This window comes from Tauraco erythrolophus, chromosome 2, assembly GCF_009769465.1.
Source record: "Tauraco erythrolophus isolate bTauEry1 chromosome 2, bTauEry1.pri, whole genome shotgun sequence".
NCBI lineage: Eukaryota > Metazoa > Chordata > Aves > Musophagiformes > Musophagidae > Tauraco > Tauraco erythrolophus.
Window position 1 is genome coordinate 122166050 of NC_141466.1, and position 9995 is coordinate 122176044.

General features: G+C 44.7%; 1 protein-coding gene across 1 annotated transcript; it reads right to left on the reverse strand.

The window, feature by feature from the left end:
- Window positions 1-2637: 2637 nt before the first annotated feature.
- On the reverse strand, window positions 2638-9121 carry LOC104381046 (uncharacterized). The gene is made up of 7 exons (XM_086626447.1): window positions 9016-9121; window positions 8201-8345; window positions 7016-7129; window positions 6293-6437; window positions 4749-4897; window positions 4118-4257; window positions 2638-2744 (listed from the first exon to the last, which is right to left on the reverse strand). Exons 1-7 carry the CDS (start codon window positions 9119-9121, stop codon window positions 2638-2640), a joined length of 906 nt encoding a protein of 301 aa, XP_086482573.1.
- Between the last annotated feature and the right edge of the window lie 874 nt (window positions 9122-9995).

Genomic DNA, 9995 nt, shown 5'->3' on the forward strand with positions numbered 1-9995 from the left:
CTGGAAGCACAAAGACCAGAACAGCACAAAGCTCTCAAGACTTGGGTGCACAGTAACTTTAGAGAGGCACCAGGATGTTTTCAATTTTAGTCCTTTCCTTACCATTCCAGATACACAGTTTGCCTCTACTGCTGCCAAATGTGGAGATATTTGGGTGGGGATAGCTCCAAGCTCTTCCACTCAAGTGGCAGGGGCCAGCTCAAAGCATGTCACCTGAAAGGCAAAGTTCAGACTCATTTTTCCCCTTACGCGTCCTTCAGTACGTACTGACTTTCATCCATCATTTGCACTGTCCACTTCCAGTTTTGCAAGAGCTTGTTGCAGTTCCCCAATCAACCTTCCCCTTTAGCATCCTAAATAAAAACAAAGGGATGGTTTGACAGCAGACAGTTAATGACTATGTTATCCAGCCTGGGTCTCCTGGCATGCCACCAGCAACCTCCCTTCCTAGAGAGACACCCTCTCTATTTCCCAGCTTTAATCACCTAATTACCTGTAGGAGGACATTGCCTTTTATGCCATAGCTCTTAAGTTTTCTTAGAAGCCAGGGGCAATATAGAACAGTTCACCCTTACCTGTGTGCTTTTTGAGTCCTCTGAAGAGGTTTGTGAGACATGATCCTCCTCTCCAGCAGCCCTGTTGACTCTCGCCAGCTAATCAATGCATTAATTGTATCCTATGGTATAGTTTCTAGTTGTTTAGCCAGTACAGACACCAGATACAGACATTGAGAAAGCCCCTGAAGGCTTTCTTTGATGTCTTGTGGAAAGGTGGTGCAGCTGCCCTGGTCCAGGAGCTGCTTGTGAAGCTCTTGCTTGGGAGGATGCAAAGCCTTCCCATACATTAACTGCTGTGCAGCTTCACACCAACCACTTACCTTGCCTGGACCCCTTAATCCATACGCCAGTGGATTTAATACCACTGTATTAAAGGCAGAAGCTTATGAGAGGTTGTGGAGAAATTACTGGCTGAATTCTTGGGAGGTGGAGCTCATAAAATAAAAGAGATGTTTAATGAACAGGGTGCTGGGCAGAGGAGTTCAAATAAAATGTAGGAATGTGCATCACTCAAGTTTTTGTCTCTAAGGCTGATGAAGGTGTGATAGGTGGAAGCAGCTACATCCAGGAGCATCCCAGCCAGGGAGCATCAGCTGGCTCCAGCAAGGGAGCAAGGCCCCAGCAGAACTCAGGGCACAAGCAAGGTGGGAGCCAGGACAGTTGTTTTTAGATGATTTACAGAGTTAGAGGAGGAGTAGTGGAATGAGCTGATTTATCTGAAATTAAAACAGTGTGACAGAAGGGCAAGAGGAATTGCATTAGACTAATTTTGTTCTTTGTAAATACAAACAATAGCATGTTATTTTAGAATAATTCACCTTCGTAATAGTATTGCAAGATACTCAGCATTTGAAAACACCTACCACATAGCAACACTTCCCAGACACCAGTGAAGCACCATCAGCTCTTGAGTAGGCACAGGAAATATGGGCAGTGGTCTGACGGTTCAGTCAATCCACTTTTAGGTTTTCCAATACGAACTCAGAAGTGGTGAAACCCCATGAGAAAGAGTGAGTTCATCCTGGATCAATGCTATCAGTTCAAACAGTTTTATTAGAAAAAAAAAAAATCAAAACCCAAACAGTTTCCTTTGAAGCAGCAGGCTTTACCCCCAGATCAGGTGCCATCTTGTCTGTACATCTAACCTCCTGCCAGAGCAGCTACAAGCCATCCTTCAGCAGCAGGCATCCAGCCAGCAAGGAACGTGCACTGTGCAGGGAAAGGCAACCCACCACTCCCGCCTGACCCAGATCTCATCCATCTTACAAGCAGAAGAACAGCACAAACCTGCTGTTATGGTGGGGCCACAGACAGAGGCATTGACACAGTGACTAACTTCACTGAGAAAGTCAGGAAAAAATAGGGCAGAGACTCAGATATCTTACTGTATGTCAAAAAGTGAATGCATCTTCGGTTTCTAGAGCTACAACAAGCTGAAGTAGGTCGAAGACTCACAATTGTGTCAGAAGCACTCAAGTCACTCCTCCTCCTCCCCCCTTCGACAAACAGAACTGACACAGCCAAGGTAGATCTCTAGAGTTGTAGTATCTGTTCCCGTCGATCAAGAGAAGCAGCAAAGGAAGCAGTCACTACCTGCAGATCTGCTCACACCACAGGGGCTTGCGGATGCTTAGCACTGAATGCCCAAAGGAATGACAGACCTGGTCCTGCTCACCTTTAACTCCCAGGGACAGTTCACTTAGAGCCACACATCAAGAAAAATGAAATCTCAAGGAAATGAATGGTCAATGAATGACCATCTGTGCCAACCTCTGCCAAAGGCGTACAGGGCTGCTCAGCTGAAGGACCTTCTCCTGCACTGATCCAGAGTCAAAAACAAATGAAGGAAGGTGCAGACTCAAGGTGGGGTCATGCCTAGCCAATCTGAAGGAACATGAGAGCAGGACAGGTTTGCAGACACAAGCTATCCTCATTTGAAATGGAAAGAGAAATAATTAGAGAAGAACACAACGTCGTTGATATTGGAAGGACTGACCAGCAGATGCAGGAAGTCTATGTGTTTCCACCCCTTATTTAAAGTATCTGCACTAACATGCCAGAGGTCTCAGGCCACTGTGCCTTATTGGTCCAGGGTTTCTGCTGCTTCCAGTGGTCTCTTAAAATGTCTCCATGTGACTAGTCCCAGCCGAACAGCAAAGATCAAACAAGTCATTGCCAGCAGCACAACTAGGAAAGAAACACAGAAGCGTGTTAGCATGTGAGAGAAAGCAGTGCCTCTTGTCGTACCTGAGGTCCCAGTATGGGAAGCATTCAGGGAAAGAGGAAAAAAATAACCTTCCCACTATAGGAGCCATTATCCCCACCATCAGTGCTGTATTTCAGAGTTCCACTGTTACCCAAACTCATCGAATGCTTCCAGGTCAAGGTGTGTCTAGAAGGGGGAAGCTTCATGGGCACAGGAAAAAAAATGCATTACATTAACAAAACAGTTCAAGAATAGTTGAACTATATAAAGAAACACTTACTAGTTTGGGAAAAGCACATTCTTGCCCTACCAGACGAGCTAGCTGAACCACTAAGAATGAAGTTTTGCTGGTAGAAATGCACCTAGTGCAGGAACACAGCTGTCAGCCAGAGATCACACATACCTTCACATTCCTGGTGGCGATAACCACCAGGAGATGAGTCTCCAGTGCCCTCATGCCTTTGGCAGACAATCTCTGCTAAGTTCTGCTGGATGCTTTTAAACATTACCAGGCTCCAGCTGCCCTTACGGCACAAAGGAACACATACTGGAGTGGCTGTGATGGTGGTGCCAGTCCAGAAATGTAGCCTTTAGCCACTGGTACACAGTAGTGGGAAGGCAGAAGGGTGGGAATGTGCTCCCTTCTGTTGACTCTATGGTGGGAATAAGCATCCCAAACTGCTAGAGCAGGATTCAGAGTTCACACAGCTCAGTCCCTTTCATGCCAGCATAAAACTACTCATAATGGCATAGCTTGTGCCAGACTGTGATTGTACGGTATTGGGACAGCTTAAGCCCTTTTACAATGGATGACTACACTCAACTCAGCTACAGTGGCCTGCAGCAACCAAATAATCCCAGGAAAACTTGTTAGGGCTAGCCTGAGCTCTGCATAGGAGAGGAGCATGCACAGGGTTTTGTATTGTGAAATTTAGATACAACCCCTCCTTGGGTCAGAGACTTATGTGCTGCTTCTGTATCCTAAATGATATAGGGTAAATGGAAGTCCACAGCCTTGATCCCAGCCCTGCTCTTCCTTTGGCCTGCCCTGCATCAGCTGGAGCTACTAGCAGAAGACCCAAGTGGATGATGGAGAATTGCAGGGTAAACATTGCACCAAGAAGTGAACTTGAGGCAACATAAGGTTTGAATCCAGCCCCAAGACTGGTAGGCAGTGATTTCTGCTCTACTTTTTAGTTTGTAAAACGAATACTGTCTAATAAATCCCTAGTTCTGCTTTTTATAAATAGCACTTTTCAAGAGGCAAGTTTTCTGCCCATAATACACAGGAAAGATGTAAAAGTGTTTACTGTCCTTCTTTTGCAAGGGTTGGAAAACAGTCCAAAAGACTCACCTATAAAAATGCTGTTTGTTGTTGGGGATGACAATGAGAAGTTCTTGCATGCACTGCCGGTCAGAGCTATTATGACCACTGGGTAGATCGTAAGGTTATAGCGGACATACTTGTCAAGGAAGAAGTTCTCTAGACAAAACCTGTGAAGAAAGAGTGACCAAAGTATTTTCTCTGTACATTTTTTTCCTATAGAATGTTTAAGAAAGGAATTAGACAAAGAATGGGTTTTTTTGCAGGCCAGTTTGGACTAGAGTACAAACTTGTTAATTTACTAAATTTCAGAAGATTAATTAAAAAATATCTAAGGTAAGTTTAGGGAAAAATAGAGCTATGTTTCATGTTTTCCATATCAAGCCTTCATCTGCAAGCCTAGGGTGGGTTGAGCTCATGTGAGCCACAGCAGCCTGTTCCTGGCTCACAGCATGTGCATAGTGGCATCACCGATGGTCAGGGAAGAAAAGCTCAAACAGGGTCCCTGTTTATCTGCCATGAGTTATGAAAGAGGCCTTTGTACTCAGTATTTGTACAGGGACAGACTATGAATGAATTGGCACAGACAGTCCAACCCACTTGTGAGAGGCAGAAGGGGTATTTCAGGCTTGATAAGAACTGAACCCATGAGGTTTCTTACCATATAACTATGTCGAGAGCAAGGATGCTTAGAGAAGCAGTCGTCGCCATCTCATTGGACACGTTCCACTTGTAGATCAACACAATGGCAAAGTTCAGCAGAGTAGCGATGGTGGTCCATGTTGCATACAGTGCCAGCCCATTCTGGACCTGCCATGTAACACAGCAAGATAACAACCAGTGATAAAAAAGGTAGTTCCTGTTCATCTTTTGTGACCCATAGGTCCTGGGGCAGTTAAGCCAGCCTTCTGAACCAAGCTATGGGGGAAAGTCCCTCAACATGGAGAGGAGCTGAAGCCCTAGATTCCCTAAAGTACCTTGGAGATCCACCCCAGTGGCAGCTGCAGAATTCCCTGTACAAAGCCCTGCAACCCCAGCAGGAGATTCCCTTCTGCACTCCAAAGCACATGATTTGCCTAGCTGTCCAGCCCAGTCGGGCTGATGTAACTGGAAGAGAACTTTTTTTTTTGAATCTCAACCACCTCCCAACAAACACCTTCTCTACATGGAGCCTGCAGCAGGCAACATCAAGGGCTGGAGTCACTCTTGAGTGAGGATGAGGAACTCAGCTATTTCCAGTTTCTTGCATTATACTGGTATCTCAGGAACTGAAATACAAGGGTGTGAAGAACAGTACCCACTCCCAGTTCAAGTCAAGAGATTTAGAGACATTTCTAGCAGAGTCAACAGGAACTTTCCTGTGCAGAGACTCCCAGTTTTTCAGGCTCCCCTTCACTGAAAACCCTCCTAGCATCTTGGATGTGCTTTTTTCAGCTGACCCACTTTCTCACTGAGCAACAACAACATCAAGCAAAGGAACCAAAGGTGTTTAAAGCAGACACAGCAGCTATGGGAGGAATGGCAGTGTGAGGTGTCCTGGATGGGGAAGGAGGGATTGGGGTAGCAGGTTTGAACTAGGAGGGAATTAAGTGATGGAATATGAGTACAGTTATCTTATTTGCCTTTTTTTTGCCAAATACACACCCACTTTTCTCAGGGACAGCAGAAAAGTAATTTTCTTCCAGAATTTGGCAAAACGCAAAAAGGCAGCTGCATTTGAAACCTTGAGCAGTGTACACTTCCCCATATAAGAAGCAATTTTTTGAGTCAGATATCAGGGACATAACCATCAGCAATGCAACAGTAGCCACCCTTAGCAATGGCTTCCCTCCCTGCAAGAAATATTCTTCTCTCCACCCCAAACAGAAGCCTGGGCTGAAGTTTTCATACTTCACTGAAAGCTTCATTCCATAGTAGCTGGAGAAGTATGAGGGATATACCTTGCTCTGAACCATTCCCATGATGTTTGATAGCAAACTGAGGTGCAATTAAGCCTGTGCATACCTGTAGCCATACCTGCAGCAGGTACAAGTTAAAGTCTGGGCAGAAATGCTCCCTTGCCCATCTCTCCTGCCATCAATCTTTCAGTTTTGATACCTTCAGTATAGTTGTTTGATTGGGGTTCTGGGGTTTGGGGTTTTTTGTTTTATTGGGATGGGTTTTTTTAGCATTTACCAACAGCACAGCTTCCCAAATGACACTTACTAGGATGCGGGTGAGCCAGAGCTCAGCTTTGTGACCCTTCACAAACCACGAGGAATGGATGCTCAATGCTTGGTGTGAAATGAAGAGGGCAGCACACGTGGTAAGAGTGAGGGCTGTCAGGAACACCAGGGCTGGCAGGAGATGTCTAGGACAAGGAATACATTCATCCACACAATGTATAATACTTTTTTTCAGCGACATCACAACACCTTAATTCATAGCTTTAACATCAGGCCTTTACTGACTTTAAGTTAATCATTCTTTAATAGAGGTAATCACTACCCGTAGCCCTCATTTTGACATACTACTGGTTTACTCTGTTAATCACAAAGTTATTATTTTCCTGGCTGCAACTGATTTCTTCACCTCTTGACAGTGGTGCTATTATAAGCCCTTCATGTGACCATGATTATGAAAACGATCTGAGGCAAGGAACTCAACTATTTATGAAGAGAGGTATGACTCCTGTCTTACTTGTGGAGGTAAAAACAGAATAGCAGCTTTGAGGAGATCTTACACATCAATAACCAGTTCACCTCATGAGCAAGATGAAAACATTGTACAAAACCCCAAAACTTTCATGAAGTTTACGTTTTGCCAAGGCCTGCCATAGAGTTTTCCAGGTGTGATTAATTGTTCATGCACAAGGGAACAAGCAAAATGAAGCATTGGAACAGTCCCAACAAGAGGGTTAGAAAGTGCTTGTAACAGAAGGTGACTTACTCTCGGTCCCACAGAAACAGCCACCCAACATTGAGGCTATTATTCAGAATCCATGCCACGTAAAAAGGTATTGGCAGCAAGTCTGGCTTTATGTAGACACATCCAAGTTCATTCCTGTCAGGAAAAAGTAGGTATGGAGAAAGGAAAACAATGCCTGCATTTACCAAATTTTCCTGCCCTCATTTTCGTCATATTAACAGAGACTCTACACTGGAGTTAAATATTTTGGCTTAAATCAGACTATTTCTCCTCTGCATCCTTCTGGCACAATATAGTCCCTGTGGCTGTCCCCATCAGGACGTTATCTCACAGTATAGAATGTCTTGCTGGTCTCTGCACCACCACAAATTCAGTGGGTGCTAAGGACTGCTTCACAGGTGCTGCAAAGCTTGTGCCACTGGTGGTCATAGCAGTGACATGATCATGGAATTTTAGCCCTGTTCCTGGGGAAAAAAAAGGCTTATGGGATCATAATGTGACTGCATATGTAATATATGTATTTTATGTGCACATACATGCATATGAACTTGATCACTCTTGTACAAATACATACTCCATTCTTCCCTCAACCTTCAGTGTTGGCCAGTACCAACTAAGCAACTTCTTACAAGTCATGTGAAAACAGCAGGTACACAAGACTTGAACTAAGCAGTCCATGGTCCCCCTTCTATCCCACAGAAGACATCACAGAATAGTACAGACATTGCATGGTACTGCATGAGGCAGCTATTGATCTCACAGCCCCAGGAAAACCTTCAAGTCCAGTTCAATGGCCCAAGAGACTTCCCAATGCCAATTCTCTGATCTCTAACAGCAAGTAAGCTCAAAGCATTAGCTCCATAATTCATTAATTCTGCCCCTATGGATTCTCAGCATCTAGCAGTGGGTAAATGCTGCCACTGGGTAACTGTCAGATCCAATGAATCAGTGGAAACCAGGACTTACAGAACAGTTACATGCTTTGTAAGCTGTCCACACATTAGAGCAGTTCGTATACATCCCCAAACTGCTTCCCAGCTTTGGATGCTGAACCTAAAAAATGCTCCAGCAGCAGAGTTTCATCGCATCAAGATGAATGGCAGTGGTTTTACTCTAACTAGAAACCCTGGAAAGTGGTGTAAGAGACTGAGCTACAGAAGGGAAGAGCCACTGTCCCTCATCTGTACCATAAGCAGATAAAAATACCTTCGACAGATCCCTGACAAGGCGTAGAGAAGCCAAGCAAGCTGCCAGGCATAGATGACATTCCAGATGAGGAAAGTCCAGCCAGCCGGTGTGAAGTCAGTGTTGTACTTGGCTGAGATGTTGCCAGGGGTCGTCCTGAACAGACCTGCAGCAGTGAGTGTTATTAAAGGCAAAAGTGTTACTACATACCAAGGATGGGGAAAGACTGCTGATTTCCCTCACTTTGCAATCTTCCTCAAGGCTTAGCCCACACCTCAGCAGGTCTGAGGGAGATGAGAAGACGCCCTTGGTGAAAACAAGCCATGTGCTGCAGTTGGCTTGCCTTTATCCACCCATTATGGGATCACCGTCCCTATGGGGAACCCTGAGCACCTTCCCTCTTGCACAGAACCAGAAAAAGCCAGTTGCCTGTGAAAGCCAGAGAGAAGCACAATGTCCATTTCTGACAGATTCAGCTGGGTAGCATTCAAACCAAGAGCCACTGCCTTCTGTAAATCCACAGCAGCAGCCACCTGAACTGCTTCCAGCAGAGATACAAGGACAGTGTATGCAAAGGCTGCCTTTCACCCTCCACTAGATCCATGTTGACCAGGGACAAGACCATTTACTTGGATTTCAAGGAACTGGATGAGCCTCAGGCACTTGGCTGTAACACCTGAAAGATGCACCAGCTACTTCCATCTTTCACAGACCAAGATGTATTTGGAGTAGCAGTGAGGTAACAAACAGATCTACCCCATCTAAGGCACCTTGCATCATTAGATGATACCACACCTGAAATCCACCTCTGAACAAAGACAATTTGCTTACATTACCTTTGAATATTCCAGTAGCATTTCCAGCATTCAGTATCACCATGATTATGAAAGTAGCCAGAGATAGAAACATCACTAAAATCTTCAGCTTGTGTATAGTAGCCATTTTACCCTGCAATAAATTAGAGATATTGTTTGGCTGTCCTAATGTATGCCTGGATTTGTTCCATGTCCCAGAGACTGTTTTAGAAATAATGTAAATTCCCTAGTTCTGACTGCAGACTTATTTGTGGTGTTTTCATCAGAACTAAAAAGGCTTTGCATGGGCTAGGAGCATCTTTGTTGGAACTAGCATCCTCTTGACAGCAGTCAGTGTCAGCAGCCCAGAAAATAGCCCAAAACCAGGGCAAGCAACTGATACTTCCCCAGAATACTCTTCCAGCAGCTCAAGGATTTCTAGTAGTGTCTTTAGTGGACTCTCATGGGGTTTTAAGACTGTAAACTCTCCAGATCCTTGAAGTAATCCAATGATCTGGGGAAAACCTGTCATGATGTCTGAGGTTCTGTTAACAACTCCTACCAGCCCCTAGTACTGTAACGGCTGAAGACCCCCATACAAGTTTCAGATGGAGAAAGAACAGTATGAACACCTGGGAGGGCTGCCTGGATTCTGGACAACCCTGACCCACAGAGGCAAAGAGGCCTTAATAGGTTGCAGAACTGAAATGGGAAGCCACAGAGTGCCTAGCCTGCTCCCCCACCACCCACCCCAAACCCATTGCAAAGGTTTTAAGGTCTAAATAATTAGTGAGCAAGAGTAAAAGTGATTCCAGTTTCTTACATCACTATTGCAGTCTTACTGAAGCAAAGCAAATCAAATTTTGCCTGCTCTGGGAAGGAAATATGAAAACATTAAATACTTGGCTTCACAGCCAAGTGTCTTTCAGTTCACTATAGCTTTCCACATTTACCTCTAATCCTATAACTCCTACAGAATAATAACTTCTTTTCATGGTGGTATTACCTCCTCATTTACCAGC